The 23,855-nt window shown below is 47.3% G+C and overlaps 1 protein-coding gene across 3 annotated transcripts in view; it reads right to left on the bottom strand.

Moving 5' to 3' along the window:
* Window positions 1-23,855, bottom strand: part of NUP214 (nucleoporin 214) — a 106,720-nt gene that overhangs the window by 27,736 nt on the left and 55,129 nt on the right. For 2 of the 3 annotated variants that reach the window (XM_047768719.1, XM_047768718.1), the window contains exons 24-29: window positions 21,256-21,355; window positions 10,677-10,752; window positions 9,032-9,110; window positions 7,269-7,359; window positions 4,932-4,993; window positions 648-2,414 (exon numbers count right to left, since the gene is read on the bottom strand). In XM_047768719.1, the coding sequence (XP_047624675.1) occupies window positions 648-2,414; window positions 4,932-4,993; window positions 7,269-7,359; window positions 9,032-9,110; window positions 10,677-10,752; window positions 21,256-21,355 (2,175 nt within the window). Of the gene's footprint in view, window positions 1-647; window positions 2,415-4,931; window positions 4,994-7,268; window positions 7,360-9,031; window positions 9,111-10,676; window positions 10,753-21,255; window positions 21,356-22,727; window positions 22,747-23,855 lie in introns of those variants that run through there. The other variant, XM_047768720.1, reaches the window with a different exon arrangement.

Raw genomic sequence — 23,855 nt, 5'->3', positions numbered from 1 at the left:
TTTTTTTTTTTTTTTAAATGGCACTCAGGTGTGCTCAAGTACCTCGTAATAAGTCAATTGATCTGTTTTCCAATCTAGGCAATGGAGAAAATAACGAGTAAATCACTTAAGAGACCTTTGATTTTGTTTCCCCTTCCTTTTTTTAGTTTTTAAAAATTTTGTCTTTTTGTCGTTTCTAGGGCTGCTCCCTCGGCATATGGAGGGTCCCAGACTAGGGTCTAATCAGAGCTATAGCCACTGGCCTACGCCAGAGCCACAACAACACGGGATCCACACCACGTCTGTGACCGACACCACAACTCACGGCAACGCTGGCTCCTCGACCCACGGAGCGAGGCCAGGGATCGAACCTACAACCTCATGGTTCCCAGGCAGATTTGTCAGCCACTGAGCCACGACGGGAACTCCTCCCCTTCCTTTCCATTTGAACAGTTTTTTCTTTTTTGGCTGCACCTGGGGCATCTGCATGTTCCTGGGCCAGGGATGGAACCTGCCCCACAGCAGTGACAAGGCCAGGTTCTTAACCCACTGAGCCACCAGAGAAATCCTTCCCTTCCTTTTTTTAAATTACAAAGTAATGCAGGTTTGTTGCAAAAGTTTCAAATAACACAGAGGACAACAAGGTAAAACCCTCCACAAGTCCTTACCTGAAGCTTGACAAAAGCTAAACCCCGAGGATGAGGCTGTCGTGGTGGCGGCCGAGGTGCCACCAAACATAGAGCCTCCCTGCCCGAAGCCAGGACTCTGACCAAAGGCAGGAAGGTTGCTCTGGCCAAAGAGCCCCCCTCCGGTGTTGGCAGAAGACTGTCCGAACGAGAAGGAGCTGGAGCTGCTGGTGCTTGAAGAGGCACCGAAGACATTCCCACTGCTGGAGGCGGGGGTGGAGGACGCAGCCTGACCAAAAGCGGGCACGGAGCTGAAGCCGGGCTGACTGAAGGAAAAGACGCTCCCGGGGCTGCTTGTCGACTGCCCGAAGGCCGGGGCCTGCCCGAAGCTCGTCTGTCCAAAGACCCCTGTGCTGGAGGCGCCAAAAGCCGGACTGCCGAACCCCGCGCTGCTGACCTGCGGCGTGGCAGCCGCCGTGCTGGCGAGGCTGCCTGTCTGCTGCCCGAACAGGCTTGGCGCCGTGCTGGCGGCCACCTGCCCGAACATGGGGGTGGCAGAGGGGGCAGTGGCTGGGTTGCCGGTGAGCTGGCTGAAAGCTGAGCTAGAACTGCTGGCAGGTGGCTGAGTAAAGACAGACGAGCCCGAAGTGACAGTCCCGAACACCGGCGTCTCCGCGGCGGGGCTCGGGCCAGCACTGGACACAACGCTGGCGGTTGCGGGGGGTCGGGATGTTTCTGGGGCCGCAGGGACCGGGCTTGCGACTGCAGGTGCGGCGATGGCGGCCTGCCCGGGCGCGGAAAGGCTGGGCGCTGGCGGCTCTGGCTGGACGTCGGGGCTCCCGGGGGCCGCTGGCGTGGGCTCCACGGGAGGCGCTGCGACAACGGACCCGGACGCCGCAGCGCTGGGGTTGCTGACGGCGGGCTGGGGCGGAGCGGGTTCTTTCTTGACAGAGTCCGAAGCCGGAAGAGGAGCCTGGGGCAGCGGGGCTGCTGGGTGCTGCCCCAGAAGGGAGGCGGCTGGTGCCGAGGCCTCGCTGCCGCCCGGCTTCTCAGGCAAAGCTGACGGCGCGGCTTCTTCGGCGCTTTTACCAGAGGCCACGGGCGGGGTGGGAGCAGACGCCGAGCTCAGGAGGCCCCCAAACGACAAGGTGAACGACGCAGGCAGCGAAGGGGCAGTGGTAGCCGACGGGGCAGAGGAGGGCGCGGCACCACTCGTCGGTGGGCCTCCAAATGAAAAGCCGGTCTTAGCGCCACTCAGCGACATCCCCCCAAAGCTGATGACCCCCGAGGAGCCGGCCGTGGTGGGCGGCAGGCTGCTGAAGACGCCGGCCGCAGAGCTGGGGGCGCTGGTGCTGGCGGCGGCCGGGGCGGCCGGGCCCGCGAAACTGAAGGGCGACGGCTTGGGGGGCTGAGCGCCGGCACCAGCGAGGCCGCCGGAGGAAGCCTTGTTGGCCGGCTTCGCAGAATCCTCCGCTTGGCCAACCCGCAGGCCCGAGAAACTTCCCAGGGTCTCTCCAGCCAGAGAGCTTGGAAAGAGGAGCTCTCCCGCCTTGGACGGCGGAGCTTCCGGCTTGCCCGCAGGGGTGGAAGGCACCGGAGCAGAGGGTCCAGAGGGTCCAGAGGGCGCCGTGGCTCTGCTGCCGGGTGCAGCGGGCTCTCCGGGGGAGGCGGCGGCAGGTCCGGGGGCAGTTGACGTCGTCCCTCCTGAGGGAGCGGGGCTCTCGGGCCCGGTCTCATAAAACGGTTTGCCTCCCCCGCCAAAGGAGAACGGGGCGAGCTGGCTTGACTCTTTACTGGGGGGCGGTGGCCCTGGCAAGAACAAGAAATGAGGAAATGGGTTGGATGTCCCAAAGCATGACCCCTCACGTGCTGGGCGCCTTGCCTAAGCCAGCCTCCCCGGGGACAGTCAGGGCTGGCTTTGCTGGGGCGGCTGCCCTGGGGCAGGCGAACCAACGCTCTCCCGCGGGAACGTGAGCCGGGTCCCCTCACTGGAGGGAAGGGAACGCTCCTCCTTCCTGGGACCACTACATACGCGCACACCCAGATCTAGAGCACGGGAAACGACGCCGGACTCCTCAGAGAAACAACAAGGCATCTTCCCGCCCCGCCCCGTGGGGTCTCCCCCGTAACACTCTTGGCGGAGTACAAGCCTCCGGACCTCCTGACAGCCCAGCACCCGAGCCCAAATGCAAGGCTTTTCTTTGGGTTTACGGGCAAAGTGTCCGCCGCAGGCCACTGTCTTTACCGACAATTCAGGGCGACTTGGAGGGCTCTCCCCCATGAGTGCTTTTACAGGGGCAGTGCAGCCTGCTGGCCAAGGACCTGGGGTGGCTCTGAGGCTCTGCCGCTTGTCAGCTGCGGGACTCTGGAGAAGTCACCTGACCTCCCTGGGCTTCGCTTTCTCCACGTGCAGGACAGAGAGGTTAACAGCATGTACCTCACAGAGTCGTCGAGAAGATTAAATGAAATATAACCGAAAGTGCTCACAAGGCCTCTCCAAAGAGTGGCCAGTAAGTAAGAGTACCTGAAATCTGATATTTATAAACTCAAATGAGTCTGTCACAAGAGCATGTTGGTATCTCTAACTCCACAGTGTTTTTAAAAAGTTTGGCTTAAAAAAGAAAGAAAAGAAAAGAAAAAAGGGGAACTCCCTGGTGGTCTAGTAATTAGGACTCGGCGCTTTCACTGGTGCGGCCCAGGTTCAATCCCCGGTTTGGGAGCTACAGTCCCACATCAGGCTGCTGTATGTCGTGACCAAAAGACCAAAAAGAACTCCGGCTGTCGCCAACTCCCGGGACCCCCACCAGAGTCCCTCCTAACAGCGATCATTTCGAGAAGCCCCTCTTTGCATCACGGTGTTACACTGAGCTGTTCAGGGTCTGGCCTGTTGTCTCTTCTATTAATGACAATGTTTATGGAACTATTACTGTGTTTTATCAAAAATTTATTCCATTGATGATTTTTGACAATTACTGTGTTCCTCTCCAATGTTTTCTATCATTGAGATGTTTTTCTTCTAGCAGTTGGGACTGAGAAGAGGGTGGGCTCCCAGGGTAGTCTGCCACAGCTAAGTGGGAAGAACAGTTTAAGAGTTGCTGTCCCAGAGACAGGAATGAAATCACGAACGCCCTAAGTGCCACACATGTTCAGGACGTCTGCTATGCTTTCAGCCCCTGACCTTCCTCTAGGAGATTGCAGGAGATCTCTTTTGCACCAAAAAACTTTTACCACTTGCACTGGCACATAGAAAGCGCTCGAAAGTATCTGTAAAATGAACATATCAAAGACGGTCACTGTCTCATTTATGACAGGGGAACCTGGAGAGAACCGAAATGTCCAACAGGTGAATGGTTAATTACGGCACATCCTTAAGAGGGAAATTAGGTGGCCATTAAAAGCGACGTTTATACAAGCTTAGCAATAATACCGGAAAACTCACAAGAAATTGTGTTAAATGCAACTGGAAGCAAAAGCCTTAGAAGGAAATACAACTACAACTCCAGGGGTCCCAGGCATAATGTTGGATTCTAGAAGAGATCACTTCTGTAAACTGAGACAATCACTCTTAGAAGTAAAAGAAATATAAGCTCAACTACTAAAACTGAGAACTAGAAGGCACATAAAAATGCATCTGGTTTCCTTACAGGCCCTCACATGCTTCTACAACATTAAAAACTTGCTGGTTGGCAGATCGCTAACAACACTCATGGGACCAGTGTGTTTTCTGAAGGGTTGTCAAGGAAAAACGATGAGCTCAACCTCCTGTTTCTATAGTAATATGTCCATCTCATCCTATAAATTGACAAAAGTTTAAATGACATATGAAAAAGGTAGAGAAAGAAATTCTAATTTATGTGTAAATATTAACATTTAAAGCACAGCCCCTCTTTTCTAGAAGCAAATCTTTTCCCTGTTCATTTAAGCTTTTTTTAAGTTAATTTTTTAAAATTGAAGTACAGTTGGATTTAGGCGTACAGTTAGTTTTAGGTACACAGCACAGTGATTCAGTTACATATAAATATATGTATATACTTTTTCAGGTGCTTTTCCCTCATAAGTCGTTACCAATACTGAGTATAGTTCCCTGTGCTATACAGGGTCTCTGCTGCTTCCTTTCCTTGTTCTTAATTATGAAGACAGAAGTCCTTCCCAACAATTTCTTAATTTCAGCCCATTTCGAATGCGCAAGACCAACATCAAATTCCCTGCAGATACTGTAAGCAAGACTCAGCACAGCAAGTAAAATGTCAACACATCAGCACCCCACCCCCCGCCCTTGTTTAGGGGGAGACGCAAAAGTAATGCTGTGCCGCGCAGACACTGTACCTTGTGCGGCAGTGAAACTAGACGATGGTGCTGGTGGGATCATCCCAAAATTGAATCCAGTCCTAGGGAGTGGAAGACGACAAGTTAAAAGGGAACAAACCTAAGGTGCACCATTGCCCTTTTAATAGTACACTTCAGAATTCGTTCACACAAGCTGCCCTCGAGGGACTTAGAGTCTGGAAGATAAACGTCAACAAAGTAAAAACACATTAGCTTCGATGCAGTAGAGCCGGCCCAAGCTCTCTAAGCAGGGAGAGGTAAGAAGGGAGTAGCAGGCGAGAAGGCCTCGAAAAAATGGCTGAGCTTTCCATGGCAGAGGCTGGGGTGGGGACCTAGTCCAAGGAAAGCAAAGGAGAGGAGAACTGCACTAGGGAGAGTTCCCTTGTGGCATAGCAGGTTAGAGATCAGGGGTGGCTGCTGGCACAGTGCAAATAAACAAAGAAATCAACAACCAGAAATGCACTAGGGGAGTTCTTGTCATGGCTCAGTGGTTAACGAATCCAACTAGGAATCATGAGGTTGTGGGTTTGATCCTTGGCCTTGCTCAATGGGTTAAGGATCCGGCGTTGCTGTGGCTCTGGTGCAGGCCGGTGGCTACAGCTCCCATTAGACCCCCTAGCCTGGGAACCTCCAAGTGCCGAAGACACGGCCCTAGAAATGGCAAAACAACAACAAAAAAAGAAATGCACTAGGAATGTGCCTGCGGGAATGAGCGGATGGTCCCAAGACCTAGGAGCACGTCAGGAGAACACAGAGCACTGGGGAAATGATGGATGGCATCAAAGAGGAGCAGCCACTGTCTCTGCTGTTTGGACAGGATGCTTAGTTTGGGACTGGGAAACTTGGTTCAGAAACTTTTCTGACTCCTTTCTCCCCTCTCCTCTCCTTCTGCACATTTTCTTTACACCACAGCCAAAGAAGAAAATTCAGCACAAATTGAACCAGAATAGACTCTTCACTGTGAGAAAAGCTCAAATAGCACACTTAAAACCATCCAGCTTTAAAATATAAGGAATCAGAGTTCCCATTGTGGCTCAGTGGTTAACAAATCCAACTAGGAACCATGAGGGTTCGATCCCTGGCCTTGCTCAGTGGGTCAAGGTTCCGGCGTTGCCATGAGCTGCGGTGTAGGTGGCAGACACGGCTCGGATCCCGCATTGCTGTGGCTCTGGCGTAGGCTGGCGGCTACAGCTCCGATTGGACCCCTAGCCTGCGAACCTCCATGTGTCGCAGGAGCAGCCCTAGAAACGGTAAAAAGACAATAAATAAATAAATAAAATATTAGGAACCAAGCATATTACCTATAGTTATATATAGATAAGTAATGTAAGGATTTAGATTTTTCCTTTACCCATCACTGGCTTCATCTAATGGACAAAGAAGATGTGTAAACATTTCATCATATTAGAAAAAAACAAGTCTCTTTGTCTCAATCTTGGTGAAGAGATTTTACCTACCAGAGGTAAACACTGACCTGAGCACCCAAACCGCTTCAAGTTATTTAAGAAGGGTTCTTAAATAATGGTTCTTCTTGGTTCACAGAAATAAAGGTTAATCTTTAGCATTTGTAAGAGATGCAATAACTCCTGGCACTGACCTACTCTTTAAAATTTGCTCCCCCCCTACCTTTGATAAGTATAAAACATAATGATTTACAGTAAAATACATGCAATTTTCCCTGTCAAATTCTATTCTATCTTCCTTTTTTCTCTTAAGGTTGAAGAAGTTCAAGGATATTTTGCTGGTTACAAACGCATAAACTGAAACAGCTTAAGAGGCTTTTCTGACGGAACTGAATGCACAACCCTTCGATGGTAAAAATTCTTCGGACACGGAGTTCCCATCGTGGCGCAATGGAAACAAATCCAACTAGGAACCATGAGATTGCGGATTCAATCCCTGGCCTCGCTCAGTGGGTTAAGGATCTGGCGTTGCTGTAAGCTGTGGTGTAGGCCGGCGATTAGACCCTTAGCCTGGGAACCTCCACATGCCGCAGGGGCGGCCCTAGAAAAGACAAAAAAAAAAAAAAAAAGAAAGTATCTGTGTGATAAACCAGATCAACCAGACCCCCACTACCAAAAGAAAATGAGGCTTATTCTAAAAAACAAACCAAATAAATATGCAATAATACACATATAAACCTGAATCAGAGGGGAAACAGACTGACATGAGACATTAAGCTACTGCCAGTATCATCAGATGCATGGCTATAGTGATGAGAACGCCACGATCCTGTGCCGTTAATACACATATGAGTCAACCTCTTACTGCAAGGTTAGCGGAAGCTGTCTGTAAGGTTGCTAGTGATCTGCCACCAAATTTAAGTTCACTACTGACCCTGACGGAGAAAAGGAGAAAGTCTTGCTGAACTGCCCAACAGCAGATGGAGTGGAAGTCACAGCTGCTTCTATCTTGGCTGCCCCTGGTCCTGAAATTAGGGGGGGAAAAAAAATTAGGAAAAGCCAGCTAGAAACACCATTCCAGTTTCGTTCTCTGTGGCACCGAACGCGTGGTGCCCCGGAGCGCACCCATGATGCGCCGGCGGCCAGAAGGAGAGCGTCGCCTGAGTCGTGCTCGAGGCCTCTGAACCTTCTTTCTGGCTCTGGCACCGTCAGTTCCAGTCCTAGACACATCCCCCTTTCCCCTTTCCAGGAAAGAGGAAAACAACAGGAGTGTCGTTCAAATTGAAGGCTTTAAAAATAGCTCTTTAATTACTGAAAAGTCATATATACCAAAGGGAGAAAATCCAAAGAGAAATAGGTAATGCTCACTAGGTACCTCTGAGTAGTGAGTGATTTCATGGCTATTTGCTTTCTCTCCACATTTCTGTATTTAAGTAATGTATCTGTATTTTTATATTAGAGAGGTGACACGCACTGGCTGTAATACAGAGAAGGGCAGTCCCTCGCCCTCTCTGCTTCTTCCTGCTGTAGCCACCTACTAATGGTGTGGGCATGAGCTACAGTCTTTTCCCTCTTGCTCTCCTTTTAAAAAGGAGGGGGGAGTGGGGGAATTACATTTAAAAAGACCAAACCAAACCGAAGAATAAGAAAAAACACCTTTTCTTTAAGTAACTAGGGGTAAATATCTGTAAAATTATTGAAAACACCACTAGGACACAAGAGGATGTGCACAAGGATGCCCAATGCCGCCCTACGTACAATCTTGAAAAATTAAAAACAATCTTGGAGGTCCTGTCGTGGCTCAGTGGTTAACGAACCTGACTAGGAACCATGAGGATGTGGGTTCGATCCCCAACCTCGCTCAGTGGGTTAAGGATCTGGCGTTGCCATGAGCTGTGGTGTAGGTTGCAGACGCGGCTTGGATCTGGCATTGCTGTGGCTCTGGCGTAGGCCAGCGGCCTCAGCTCCGATTCGACCCCTAGCCCGGGAACCTCCATATGCTACGGATGCGGCCCTAGAAAAAGACAAAAACAACAACAAAGACAACCTGAACTATTGCCTGACTACTGGTAAAACTTAACAGGGTACAACTGTCCAGTGAGGTCCCAGGCCCCCATTAAAATGAGTGAGGCCTGTCCTTCCAGGTTTGACAGGAACTCCTGATTCTTAACTTCAGGAGAGACAAATGATCTCCAAAGAATCCTTGATGGAGTTCCCATAGTGGCTCAGCGGTAATGAACCCAACTAGTACCCATGAGCACGAGGGTTTAATTCCTGGCCTCGCTCAGGAATATTGAATTAGATCTACTCTGAGATCATATCTTGTCAGATCCATTTTCCTTTCTGTATTTCCCCATCTCTGGACTTGTCGCTGGAACTCCAGAGAGAGTCTCTTTCCTGTTAGTAGAAGAAACAGAGTTATTAGCTCAATGTTCCAATTCACTCTGCTCTCAACTTCCACATCCAGCAAAGGCATCTGTGCTCCTGTTCAGGAAAAACATTCAAAGCCAGGTTTTCGCCTACTGCTCTCACAGGGCTTGTTAATTTCCCAGAGATTCTACAGCAACTGTACCTGAGGCCTTTCAAATGCATCTTTACCTGATTTCACATCAGCTGCCTTTGTGATCCAGAACAGTTACTTCCATTGTGGAGCTTAGAAAATACCTTATTTTCACTAAGACAAAAGTACAAACTGACCTGAAGCTTTATCACCAGAAGACAACTGACTGGATGCTGGGGTGGGCCCGGGTGGCTTTAGGGAATTTATCAGCGACCCCTAGAACAGAAGCAAAGCATTTATGTGAAACCACAAACCAGCTTCTGAAATAAGGAACATGTTAAATGATAATTTAAAGAAGCAAGCACAAACATTTTTACTTAGTTTTGTTTTTTAAGTTTCAACCTAGGCCCATGTTTTTAAATGCTTACCACACGTAGGATGCTATCAGAGACAGGAATATCCTGCAAGCACCAAAAAAGAAGCCACGCCTGTCTAGCTCGTGGTAATTGCCTCAGTGCCTGACACAACACTTGGCACATGAAAGGCGCTGGAACATGTGATACACAAGTGAAGGTAGAAATAAATGATAGAGGAGTTCCCGTCGTGGCTCAGTGGTTAACGAATCCGACTAGGAACCGTGAGGTTGCGGGTTCGATCCCTGGCCTCGCTCAGTGGGTTAAGGATCCAGCGTTGCCATGAGCTGTGTGGTGTAGGTCGCAGACTCAATTCGGATCTGATGTTACTATGGCTGTGGTGCAGGCTGGCGGCTACAGCTCTAATCAGACCCCTAGCCTGGGAAGCTCCATATGCCGCAGGAGCAGCCCTAGAAAAAACAAAAAAAAGAAAAATGAATAGAATAAGTTCTGGTCATCAATAGACTTATGATAAGGTTAAAAAGCAAAACTCTTCAACTTATCCATCTCCAGTCGATGTTCTTTTACTCTCGTTTGTCATGATTTACGCTTTACCATGGGTCCCCGTATCTGAACGTGAAACCTCCAGAAGAAACACTAAATGCTAATAGTTTAAATGCCATGATAAGTCATGGCAAACTAAGGAGCAGGATGCCAAGTCTGAGAACTCACTATGGCAGGTTCTGAGGTTCAATCTCAAACATGATCTAAAATCACTTTTCTAGAGACAGATATTAGAGCAGCAGAGGAACCAAGTTCTCTCGGGAAAGTTTCAGAGAAACACTGGTCTACCTTTCAGCCATCTCCTATCATTTTCTTCCGGATTTGCTCAACTGCTTATAACATAACCTAGTTTTGTAAGAGACAATGTTTACCAGGCAAAAGCCAGAAAGTAGACATAACAAAATCACTGAATATGCGAGGTCTGAAAAACCGAGGTTGCAGAAGAAAGCATGAGACCCTATTCCCCAGAGGCTGATACCGAAAGGGACAATGAACAAAGCAGAAGACAGGAAGAAGGCGGATGACTTGGGTTCCAGCTCTGGTCAGCCTGCGTCAGTCCCCTGAGCCTTCATTAATGGAACATACCCGAACACCTGTCTGGTCTACTGCATGGGGCGGCAGTCTGGGTTAACTAAGGCAGGTTAAATGAAAGTAAATTCCAACCCAGACTGTCCATACGAATACAAGGTATCAGAGCCACGACTGGAGATGACTAGATGCAGAATGTCAAACGGCCCCCAAAGACAGTGTCAGGTCCTGACCGACCTACTACATAAAGCCTGGTATAAACTACGGGGAAAGGATCACAAGCCTTTGTCAGACTTACGGGTCATTTCATCAACATCAGGACTTCAAAGAGTACTGTCTCCAGGGACAAAGGCAGTCACTGCATGTCACGTGAGCAAAGCAAAACTTGGCAAGTTACCTGCTTAGTCTGGTTAGCAGTCACGGGGCTCAGCACGGGGTGAGGAGTCTTGGCTGCAGAGTACGGCACTGAAGCGCTGAAACACACAAAGCATACACTCAAGAGAAAGGCGTGACGAGGCAAAAACCACATTCGGCCCCCAGCCAGCCTTCTGTCCAAAAAAAAATAATACCAATTTTGGGTAGAATATAGATGTCTGGGACCCTGGCCCAAGTCACCTCACATTCTTCTGACTGAAGAGTAAAATCCTTTACACGAAACTTCAGTCTTTGCATAAAAGTCAAAGCAGTGGCCCTAAAATCTATTTTCTTCCTGCCATTCTAAGGCAAAAAGTTATAAATATTCCGTAGTAGATCTTTCTCTTCCCTGGAGAGTTAGCTTTCCCCACCTCGTCCCTAACACGGCACCACTATCCCAGATCACGTGGGACATTCCCGAGTCTCTTTCCCAAACCTGAGAAAACGTTCGGCGGGATCTCTGGGCTGTACGTGATCTGCAGCCTGCGTGGCTCAAAGGAGAAACCTCGGCTGCGCACAGCAACCAGCCCCGAGAGCCCAGGGCTCATCCCATCAGCAGCCAGAGACTCCGAGGTACCACGTTCTGTTTCCAGCCTGCACGTCTGCTGTCGTATGCAAAGTGCATCTAGCATTTGTAGAAAGTTCCCACCACCTTTTGTTAACCCTGAACACAGGATGCAGGCAACTGTTATTTATCTGTCCTCAGCCCAGAGCTCCACTGACTGGTATGGAGAGCACTAGCAATTATAGGACCTGGTTTTATTTTTCAGACTCCCATTTAGGGAGGAGTAATAATTTTCCACCAAAAAAATTAACTTGGAAGAAGAAAGACAAAAATAAGCTCATGCCTCATAGAAAAAAATTATCAAAACAACTTAACAATCTTCCAAATCACCTTAGGATACTCTGCTGGAATAACATGGGAACCTTTCCCAGCAAAAACTTTATTACATTGAGAGAGTAGGAAAAATGGAGTTATTTTCAATGAAATAAAACCCTCTTTATTTTTCTACTGAAGACAGAAGAACCTATACACAACCAGCTCTCTGAAGAAACACATCCCTGTCCCCTGAGATAGTCCACCAAGCAGGTGCACAGGTCCACTGCTCCCCCTCTGCTGCAGAATCACCAAGAAAAAGAACATGCGAGTGAGGCTCCTGGGACTGAGAAATCCCTGGGCAGACAGCACGCTTGGGGGAAAAACGATGTGAGCGCATGCAAATCACAAGGGAAATGAAAATCTTTCCTGTTTTCTCAAAGATAAGCAAAAAAGAAACTGCAAATAAAAATGAAAGCAGCAATTCATCCAATTTTAAAACACTTCTGACACTCCCAATTTAGTTACGACTTGATGGTAAACTAAGCTATGCATGAAGCAGATGAGGTATAATTATTTATTGTTCTATTTACTCGTGATAATGCTATGACTCTTTTGGGTGTTCTAAATCTCCAAACACACCAAGTTAGGATTCACGATACTGACACACCGGGCCACCTGACAACCCCGCAGAGAAATGCTGTTTAGTGCCCTCAGCTGAAGAATCAACTGACCTCATCGGACCCACTATGATCCAAGAGGACGAACAGAAAAGCATAGTATGCCACCGAATAAAGGGCTTCGAAGATTCGGGGACGATCATGAACCAAAACAATGGAAATCAACAACTAGAAATGTTCGAGATGAAAACACCACACCTGGATGACTGTTTTCTACTTCCTGGCAGCGTGGCCCTGAAAAGAGATCATCAGAAATTCATTTGAGTGCTCTGTTCCATAACTGAAAACAGAAACCCAAGGACCACGGGCAGAAAACGGCGCTATAACCTGTACTTACTACCTGAGTCTACAAACCACGTCTGCATTTCCAGCCAGCTAGGGCACTGCTTCAGGAAGGAGTAATGGTGTCACAAAGGTCCCCCAGAGTAGTAAAATGAGGTTCTTGGAGAAAAACAATTCCAAGAGAGCTTAAGTTCTCTGACTCTCCATAACCCAGGCCACTCTGATAAAAAGCACTACACAAGTGGAGGTGAAAATATTAAATATGATAAACACGGGAAAATGTCACGACAAACCGCTTTCAAACCCTGCCTTGAACAGAGAGGAGTCTCTTTTTAAGAAGCTTAAAGCAGGAGTTTCCGTCGTGGCTCAGTGGTTAACAAATCCGACTAGGAACCATGAAGTTGCGGGTTCGATCCCTGGCCTTGCTCAGTGGGTTAAGGATCCGGCGTTGCCGTGAGCTGTGGTGTAGGTCGCAGACTCGGCTCAAATCCTGCGTTGCTGTGGCTCTGGTGTAGGCCGGTGGCTGCAGCTCCGATTGGACCCCTAGCCTGGGAACCTCCATGTGCCGCCGGAGCGGCCCTGGAAAAGACCAAAAAAAAAAAAAAAAAAGCAGCAGCAGCTTAAAGCAACATCACCCACTTGTCGTCTCCCAGGTCCTATGGGTCAGCACGGCTGAACTGCCTCATGGGGGAGCGAGCAGGGCTGCATTCTAGATGGAGGCTCTGCACATGAGCTCTCTCCAGGCAGACTGTTGGTGGAATCCAGCTTTTCATGCTGGAGGACTCCATATCCTTTCTGGCTCTCAACTGGGGGCTGCCCTCATCTCTCCATGGCTGACAAAGCCCTTCTCACATGCCTCCACCATATTTACAGGAGGCAGGGTTTTGTTTTGGCTACACCCCATCCACACTGCCTGCTGTCACAGGCAGGCTAATACACGCACATTCTAGGGATGTGTGTGCTATACACAATGATAAAACTGAGTTGTTAAGACTGTCAAACATTAAGATGTCGGCTAGGCCCTTTCTTAGTGGTCTCTTAAATGTTAATGAATTTTAACAAGGTAAATATTCATACTATTGTTGTGAAAGAGGCCAACCATTCTTTTACCTATTTCAACTTTTTTTTTTTTTTTTTTGCTTTTTATATCTGCAGCATATGGACGTTCCCAGGCTAGGGATCGAATCAGAGCTACAGCTGCCGGCCTACACCACAGCCACAGCAACGCAGGATCTGAGCTGCATCTGTGACCTACACCACAACTCACAGCAACGCCGGATCCCCAACCCACTAAGCGAGGCCAGGGATTGAACCTGCATCCTCATAGATACTAGTCAGTTTCGTTTCCACTGCACAACGGGAACTCCTCTATTTCAACATTTTCAAAGGGCCCCAAAGAGCCCCTTACTTTAATTTTGGTAAGTCTTAAAGTTAACTACTTAAACAACTGTAACTTTTCTGGTAGTAATTTAAAGGTAAGACAAAAAAGGAGACAGGACCACTTATCAAGAGCAACTGAAGAAACAAAAAAATCAGGAGAGAAAAAGGAAATAATAGAAGAGAGTGAAAACAAAAGCTATTGGGGTTTTTTTACCTATTAGACAGGCAGTAATCTTAAAGTCTGATAATCCTGGCAAAGATATGGGGAACCCGACTGCCATACACTGCCTGCAGGAAGGAGAAACTGGTACAAGCTCTACTGAGGAATTTGACAACAATTACAAACCTTACACCACGTACACACACTCACATATACGGCTATCTGCCTTGCCTCGGAGATCTTGCACTTGAGAGTTTATCCAACAGATAGGGCTGCAAGTGTGCAAAATGATCTAAGTGTCGAATTACTCTAGTGTTGCTGGTAACAACACGAGAAGGATGTCCCCAAATGTCAGTCAGTAGGAAAAAAGAAACAAAAAAAAAGGCTACTGGTTCCTACTCTTAGGGGTCTTTTGCGTCCGTCAGTGGAGACCGGAACTACCAGCTGCCGTCTCCTGTTGGCAAATTTTATGGCTTTAACGACTCAAGCACTTTCCAACATACCACTGAAAAGTCAGCTAAATCAAACTGGTTTTGGCATGATGTCTAAATGCCAAGAAACTTAAATAATGCAAGTTGGAATCACATTAGAGCTTTTAAAAAGATCTACATTAAATACGAAAACAGGATTCTGTTAAGAGAATTTATAATGGCACAGAAAAATGTTATTAAGTTTCATGATTACGTTGAAAAACGGGTTACAAAGCAGCACGTATTCAAACGTTATTTTAACAAACTAAATTTTCAAGGGATAAAGATGAACATGTAAACAGTGACGAAACACTTGCAGTGGGAATAAAAGTCATGTTAATTTTGTTCTTTTTAACTACCTGAGCTTTTTTATATTGTCTACAATGAACATTTTTTTTTTTCGTCTTTTTGTCATTTTCTAGGGCCACACTCGCGGCATGTGGAGGTTCCCAGGCTAGGGGTCTAATCGGAGCTGTAGCCGCTGGCCTGCACTACAGCCACGGCAATGCCAGGTGAGAGCAGCATCTGTGACCTACACCACAGCTCACCGCAACGCCGGATCCTTAACCCACTGAGCGAGGCAAGAGATCGAACCCGCAACCTCGTGGTTCCTACGATGAACATTTGTAAGAAGTAAAAGGATGAAGGTTTTTTTTTTTAAGGTTATGGTAATCACTGCAGTTATTATTCTTAAAGTGGGGCAATATCTTTACACCAGTGAAAGAAAAAACGGTCAACCTAGAATCCCTTACCCAGGGCCAAGTATCTTTCAAAAACAAAGGTGAAATAAAGATTTTGGCAGGCACACACAAGCTGAAAGAACTCAGATACCTCAAGGAATGTTAAAGGAAGTCCTTCAAGCTCAAGGAAAATCATACCAGATGGAAACCTGGGACTAAACAAGGGAAGGAAGGACACCAGAAACAACTGCATGGGAAAATAAAAGGTGTTTTTCTTCTTACTTTAGTCTGTTTAAAAGGTAATCAACTATTTATAAAAACATCCCATGGAGTTTATAATACAGGCAGAAGTAAAATATACAACAACAGCACAAAAGTGAAGAGGGGAGAATTAGAAGATTATTATAAGATTCTTACATTGGATTTTAGGAGTATAATAACAGTTAAAGATGTATCCTATAAACCCTAGTACAACTACTTAAATAATACACAACTACAGCTAAGAAGCCAACAGAAAAGATGAATTAAAATCATCAAAAAATTACTCAATCCAAAAGAAGGCAGAAAAAAAGAGGAACAAAAGAACAAAGAACAGATGGGTCAGAGAGAAGACCAACAGCAACGAGTCGGATTAAGACCCAGACATGCTAATGATCACGTTAGACATAAATGAGCCATGTACGCCAATGCAGTCAGCGATTATCGGCTGGAGGGAAAAGCAAAGACCCGACTACATGCTGCTACGAGAAACTCATTGTAGGAGTTCCCGTCATGGCACAGCAGAAATGAATCCAACTAGGAACCGTGAGGTTGCGGCTTCAATCCCTGGCCTCGCTCAGTGGGTTAGGGATCCGGCATGGCCGTGAGCTGTGGTGTGGGATGCAGACGCAGCTTGGATCTGGCATTGCTGTGGCTGTGGTGTAGGCCGGCGGCTACAGCTCCGACTGGCCCCCTAGCCTGGGAACCTCCATGTGTCGCAGGTGCGGCCCTAAAAAGCAAAAACAAAACAAAACAAAACCCAAACGTGTTTTCAATATAAAGACACAAAATAGGTCCAAAACAGAAGGAGGGAAAAAGATACACCACGCAAGCACTAAACAAAGAAAGTTGGACTGGCTACATTAACACCAGATAAAGTAGATTTCAGAGCAATTAATCTGAACAAGGGAGAAAGAAGGGCATCTTGTTTGACAAACCGGGTCATTTCATTAACAGAATGTAACAATCCTAAACATAAAATGGTGCAGCTGCTTTGGAAAACAGCCTGGACTATGTTTAGCTCAAAAAGCTAAACAGAGAATTATCATATTACCGAGCAATTCCCCTCCTCAAACATTACCTAAAATAACTGAAAGCAGGGACTCACAGAGATGCCTGTGCAACAACAGTTCACTGCACCATTACTATCATCCCAGCAGCCAAAGACAGACGAATGGGTAAGTACAACAGGATACATGCATACATGCCAAGAAAGGAATGAAATTCGGATGCATGTTACAACAAGGACAAATCTGAAAACTCAAGTGAAGCAAGCCAGACGCAAAAGGACAAATACCACATCATCCTACTTACATGAGGTACCCAGAATAGGCAATTTTTTTTTTTTTTGGTTTTTCACGGCCGCACCCATGGCATATGGAGGTTCCCAGGCAAGGGGTCCAATCGGAGCTGCAGTTGCCAGCCTACACCATAGCCACAGCAAAGCCAGATCCTTAACCCACTGAGCAAAGCCAGGGATCGAACATGCATCCTCATGGAACTGCATCCTCATGGATTCGCTTCGCTGAGCCAAGTTCTTAGAGACAGAAAGTGGAATAGAGATTCCAAGGGACCAGAGGCAAGGGGGAGTAAGAGCTACTTTTTAACGGGGTTTAATGGGATAATTAAAAAGTTCTGGAAACAGTGCTGAAGGTGACACAACATTGTAAACGTACTTAATGTTACTGAATTATACATTTTAACATGATTAAAATAATAAAATGTGCTATATATATATATATATATATACACACACACATACTTTATTGCAATAAAAAGTTTCCTACCTGTTCTCCCTATTTCTATCACTCCCCATTCCAGCCCTTTTCCTCTGTTCTCAATATAAGAACCAGAAGCTTCCCACTAAAACTATAGGTCAACCAAACCAGCTGGATTTACCAAAGCTCATGGAATTTTATACTTAAAAAAGGTGAATTTTACTGTGTGTAAATTATGCCTTGAGATATATATATATATATATATATATATATATATATATATATATATTTTTTTTTTTTTTTTCGGTTGTGCCTCTGGCATACGGAAGTTCCCCAGCCAGGAATTGAACCCACGCCACAATAGCAACCTCAGCTGCTACCGTTGGATCCTTAGCCTTCTTCTTCAGAAGGGGACTCCCCAGTATTTTAAAAAATTGCTTTAAAAAAGCAAACATAAGTTAGATCAGGTTAGTCAACATCCACTGGTCAGCCAGATCCAGACGCAGGCTTACCAGATGGTCCCTGACCTGAACCACCAGCCCCGTCCCCACTCTCCCTCTCGCCCCCGCCGCCCCGCCCGTGGCTGCCTGGCTCCTTCCTGAACCTGCCAGACACACTCTCATGGCAGGTCTAGTGCTTGGGGCTGCTTTCCTGAGGATATTCATGAGAACTGCTCTCTGGTCTTTCGGTCTTTACTCAAATGGTAAGTGCCAAAAGCCACTGCAAGGCAGAATATTACTTAAGACAGGAGAATCTGAGCTTAATGGTAAAAAAAAAATGTGGTCTAGGAGTTTCCACTGTGGCTCAGCGGGTTAAAAACCTGACAGTGTCTATGAGGATGTGGGTTCAATCCCTGGCCTCCATCAGTGGGTTAAGGATGCAGCATTGCTGCAAACTGTGGTGTAGGCTACAGATGCAGCTTGGATCCGGTGTTGCCATGACTGTGGCGCAGGCCTGCAGTGGCAGCTCCAATTCAACCCCTAGCCCAGGAACTTCCATGTGCTACAGATGTGGCCCTAAAAGGAAAAAAGAAAAAGAAAGAAATACGGCCTGGTCACTAGCCATGTATGACAAGGACCATCCTTGGCCACCCCAAATTGCCACCCAGGGAGTTCCCATCATGGTGCAGCGGAAACGAATCCGACTAGGACTCCTGGCCTGGGAACCTCCATATGCTGTGGGTGTGGCCCTGAAAAGCCAAAAAGCCAAAAATAAAAATTAAAAAAATAAAAATAAAACTGCCACCCAGACAACAGTCACTGAACCCTTTCCCTGTTTTAATTTTCTCCATCATACCTATTCCCATCTAAAATACTATATATTTTACTTATCATTTGTGTCTCCGTGACTAGGGCAGGGTCTGGGGGTTTGGAGGATCTGTTAACTGCTTTATCCCCAGTACCTGGAACAGTGCATGTTGTATAGAAAATGCACATTAGATACTTGTAAAAAGAATGAATAAATGACTGCTGAAATTCCTGAAAGGAATGATATTATCTAGTGTGGTTTTGGAAAAAAAACAACCAAAAATCCCAATGTATTCCTAACCTCATCTGGCCCTGCTTTCCTCCTACCCCACCTCCAGCCAGCTCTCTAGACATACTGGCCTTTTTTTTAATTATTTCCCCAATACCATTTTTTTCTCCTGTACAGCAGGGTGACCCAATTACACATACATGTACACATTCTATTTTCTCACATTGTCATGCTCCATCATAAGTGACCCCACAGAGTTCCCAGTGCTACACAGCAGCATCTCACTGCTCATCCATTCCAAGGGCAAGAGTTTGCCTCTGTGAACCCCAAGCTCCCCATCCACCCCACTCCCTCCCCATACTGGCCTTCTTCTACCTCCGCCCCAGCGCAGGTCTGGGCTTTCACGCATCCTTCACCCTCTGTTCGGAACACACCTCTCTCCACCCTGCCTGGCAGCTTCTGTCACTGCTCCACTTTCGGCTGAAATATTTTTTCCTCCCCAACCTCCCCTTCGGCCCGGACTCAGTCGGCCTGCCTCACTGCTGCTTCTCCTTCGTGGGACTTACTATACCGCAGTTAAAGCTTTGTTGGAGTAATGGGCAAGTCGAGGTTTAGGGCTGTCTTCTTGCTGAGCTCTAAGTGTCGTCAAAGCAGGGCCATGGCACGGCTTATTCACGGCTGTGCCCCAAATACTACCTAGGGCGTTACTATGCTCACAGACACCCCCTAGGGATCTGCTGAATCAAGTGACGGAGCACTGGAGAGGAGTCTAGACAGTTGGGGGTTTGCTCTAGATAAAAACCCTCTTCCTGAAAACAGGATGGCTAGTCCATGAATAAAAAGGATGAGGCCCATGAACAGAAGATATGCCAATGGCAGAAATATGCAAGCTCATCTTGTAATAAATCTTCAAGATGCTACTTGGAAAAAACTAAAGTTAAATACTTAAAATGCCCTTAGGAAACTACTGCTTAACAGAATCTGAAAGTAAGTTATGTTATAATGAATGTATTTCCCTCCCAAGCTTTCCTATTGGAGGAAGCGGTAGATACCAATTTCCAATTTCCACTTATCAATTATACTTGTGTTCACTTATTACTCAATGAATGGTTATTAAAAAGTCACTACCACACTGGGCATGGAAGGTAAATAACCGTCACAGAGTCCAATTCTGTGGAGAAAGGAGGAGAATTCTTTCAAGATTCCTTCTTAGCTTTTGCGTCTGTTGAGGCAGAAAAAAGGACAAACTCAGAATTGCTCCTTTAACGAAGCCCTTACCAACGATCAGCCCAGAGGAACCGTGTGAAGGAAACGAAGCCTGAGAGGAGATAAAATGAAATCACCAAGAAGTGTTTCTCATACACAGTGAAGAGCTAAGCCAGGATGTCTCAGGATGCCAGACCGAGTGTCTTTCGCCATTAGGCTGGCTTTTCCCATCTTACATAACGTCCTGCCTCGCAGTGGCTTTTCTCTGCCTACCCCACACCACGAACCTGCCTATGATTCCCATACTCGAATGCATAGTTTTTTCCCTTGAGAAGTTCACAACAACCACAAATGCCATCTTGGTCTAAACAGCATACCAAAGCTTCAAGGTCACCACAGATAGGAAAGTGAGTAGGCTTGTTTTTGGCTGTTAGTATGGCCCTGAGATAACTAAGAAATTCCTGGCAGTGCTGATAAATGGACCGATGTGGCAAGAAGAGGCCAATGGACGAGCGAAGCAGGGCTGCTCAGAGCCAAACAGAACAGTGGGCAGACCTGGGGGACGGGGGCAGGAGAGAGCTAATGTGAACTGGCAAAGACACAGGGTCTGCGGTTGCCCTGCTGCTGGACTAGTCACGGGCACCAGACGCGGACGCCCCGCGTCAGGGACGCTGGTCCCCGCGATCCTTTTGTTCAAACTGAGGAAGTGTCCCCCAGCCTTTCCCTGTGACACGGAAGAGCCTACGATCCTGGCTACAAAATACACACAGCTACAGGGCACGGGCATACTTGATGAGCCATGCTGCCCGGAGCAGGGGGAGGGAGTCGATGCCATGAATTCTAAACACAGATTCAAAATGAGAAGAGTCGGCTCTGGCAGCAAGAATTCAGCCCTCAAATAAGCACGAAGAGAGGCTGGAAGTCTCCAAACAGAGCCGCTGCCTTTTAAAAGATTGTTTTTTCCATACAAAAAGCTAAGAAACTTGAAAAAATAGGCACGCCTGGCACAGGAAGGAAGGGAGGACACTGTCAATCTCAAGACCACCGCCGGGATTTGAGACTCAATCGTCTGCATGAGAGTTCAAGTGTCAACTCTGGAGCCTCAAGGATATTTAAAAAAAAAAAATCAAAAATCAAACTCTACACCAACCCAATAACCATAATGTGTAGCACATGCAGACTTCCACAAGGCAAACAGCACACTGAGTGACTCGACAGGTTTATGAGGCAACTGTTACTGCAAGTTGAAGAGGACAATTTCCTGAAAACCCAACTGTGTACCCGAGATGAGCTGTCCACTCCCTCCCTCTTAGAACCCAACATCCTGCAGGAACATAGGCAGCCCGAGACAACAGCAGCGCTGCTCCCTGCAGGCTGCTCATCGGCGTCACAGAGTAATTCACTGTCCTAACCATGCTGCCAAGTAGCCACTTACCCCATGGCTGCAGAGGGGGTGGTAGGATTGTTCTTCAATTCCTGCACATTCACCACCTGAGGGACATTCTTCAAAGTTGACTCAGTCAAAGTACTTACAGCTATTTAAACAGAGAAGAGAGGTGACAATTGTAGTAAAGGATCAAAAGACCCAGCTATGCATGAGAAATTGGGACACAGACTCAAGCAGAATGCAAACTTATTCTATAAGGGACACTTAGATGCCTCTGCAGCACTGTGTGCAACGGAACACCTGGCCTACTACATTCGTAAAGATTATTCAGGAGTTCCCTAGTAGTGCGGAGGTTTAAGGATCTGGTGCTGTCACGGCTGTGGCATGGGTTTGATCCCTGGCCCAGGAACTTTTGCATGCCACAGGCACGGCCAAAGGGAAAAAAAAAAGATATTATTTGATGAAACTTTGTGCAATTTCATCAAACGTACTAGTTCAGAAAAAAGGAATTTTCTAGCCAGCTTTTACAGGGTGGAGCTGAGATACCTGCCTCATTGCTGGCTCGTCCTGGAACAGAGCAGGTGGAAAGAGCTAGCGGATTAGCCATGTTCAGACGAAGGGTTTCTGCCACCCAGCATGCATTCGCCCATTCGACCACTTCTTCACACGAGATCATCATTGCCAACAAGGCTGTTATGTGCCAGGAATACGAAAAATGTGTGTAATAAAGTTCCTTTTCTGAAGGAGCTCATGCCTCAGTGAGACAGACACAATGAGCAAAACGTGAAAAGCGGAGCTTGGGCAGCAATGGAGGACGAGACCAAGAGGCCCGAACTAAGGAGCGCCAACAGGGCTTGGGTTGACACCCAGCTACCTATCTCAGGCTTATGGTCTTTCATGTCTTTTTTGTGTCTTATAATTTAAAACTGTATCTTAATGACATTTCTTTTTTTTTTTTTTCCATTTTTTGGCTGCCTCGAAGCACACGGAGCTCGCGGACCAGGGATCAGATCCGAGCCACAGTCAGGACCTGAGCCAGCTGCAGCTGCGGCAACGCCGGATCGTTCACCCACCCCACTGGGCTGGAGACTGAACCCGTGTCCCAGGGCTCCCAAGACGCTGCTGATCTCACTGTACCACAGCGGAGCTCTTTAATGGCATTTTATAGTTCACTAGAAGGCCTAAGCAAGACTCTTGTTTCTCTTCCGACAAAATTTTGGGCAAAGTTGGAAGCTGTGGCCCAGGTACAATGGTGGGCCCGTGGCAGCTCCCCTGACTCCCTCCTCCGGAGAAGCAACCAGGGGCACTGGCACGTATTTCATCCTTCATGTTCAAAGGTGCCCACACCTTATAAATGTTTGCTTCCCAAATGATAATAGAGGTGACACCACCTCCTGTTTATAAACAAACAACTCAATCAGCTTGAGTTTGGGCCTGTTCAGTACAACACCAAGATTCTGATTGGTCCAAGTGATATTTAAAACATCAGGAGTTCTCTTCATGGTTCCGTGGTAACAAACCTGAATAGTATCCGTGAGGATGCGGGTTCGATCCCTGGCCTCGCTTGGTGGGTTAAGGATCCAGCGTTGCCGTGAGCTGTGTGTGGTGTAGGCTGCAGAAGTGGCCCGGATTCCTAGTTGCTGTGGTGCAGACTGGCGGCAGCAGCTTTGATTCGACCCCTAGCCTGGGAACTTCCATATGCTGCAGGTGCGGCCCTAAAGAGTAAAACATCAAAGCCTTCTTATTTTTTCGGAAGGCTCAACGGAACCTTAAAAAGCTACCTTGTTTTTGCTCTTTCATATCTATTTGAGATGCCTTGATAAGGGTTTTAATATTTGAACTTTTCTGAGAAATCCTTTATTACTAGAGAAATGTAATTCTTTTTTAATCAAAATCAAACCACCGTGACTTTTCAGACTTTAAACTGATACGTGCTCTAAGCAGTGAGAAAACTAAAAAACAATCTTATTCGGCTAAAACAAAACGAGCTGATTTACAGCAGTTTCCCAACCTTGGCACTGCTGACATCTCGGGGCTGGATAATCCTCTGTTGTGGGGTTGTCTTGCACATTTAGGATTTTTCTGCAGCATTCTTGGCCTCTACCCACTAAATGCCAGTAACACTGCCAACAGTTGGAGTGGGGTGGGGCCAGGGTGGCGCTAGTTGAGAACCACTGGCTGGCAAAGATGGCTAGGTGGTGATAACTGAAGTCCCAAGGCTAACCGCCTAGAAATTTTAATGCAGAAACTTACGCACAGCCCCAAGCCCTGACAGACTACAGAGGCTGACCAGCGCATCCGTTTCCATCCTACATCTGCAGTCTTAAGAAAGAGCTGTACTGCAACACGAACACCACAGGGTGGGAGGCCGGGCTTTGCTGCTCACCGGCCAGGTGGCCTTCACCTCTCCGAACCTCACAGCACTCAAAAGCAAAACGGGAGTTCCCGTCGTGGCGCAGCAGAAACAATCCAATGAGGAACCATGAGGTTGCAGGTTCGATCCCTGGCCTCACTCAGGGTTAAGGATCCGGCGTTGCCGTGAGCTACAGTGTAGGTCGCAGATGCAGCTCGGATCTGGCGTTGCTGTGGTTGTGGTGCAGGCCAGTGGCTGCAGCTCCGATTTGACCCCTAGCCTGGGAACCTCCATA

This window comes from Phacochoerus africanus, chromosome 2 (genome assembly GCF_016906955.1).
Source record: "Phacochoerus africanus isolate WHEZ1 chromosome 2, ROS_Pafr_v1, whole genome shotgun sequence".
NCBI lineage: Eukaryota > Metazoa > Chordata > Mammalia > Artiodactyla > Suidae > Phacochoerus > Phacochoerus africanus.
Note: the sequence above shows the minus strand (reverse complement) of the source record. Positions and strands in the feature narration are given on the sequence as shown.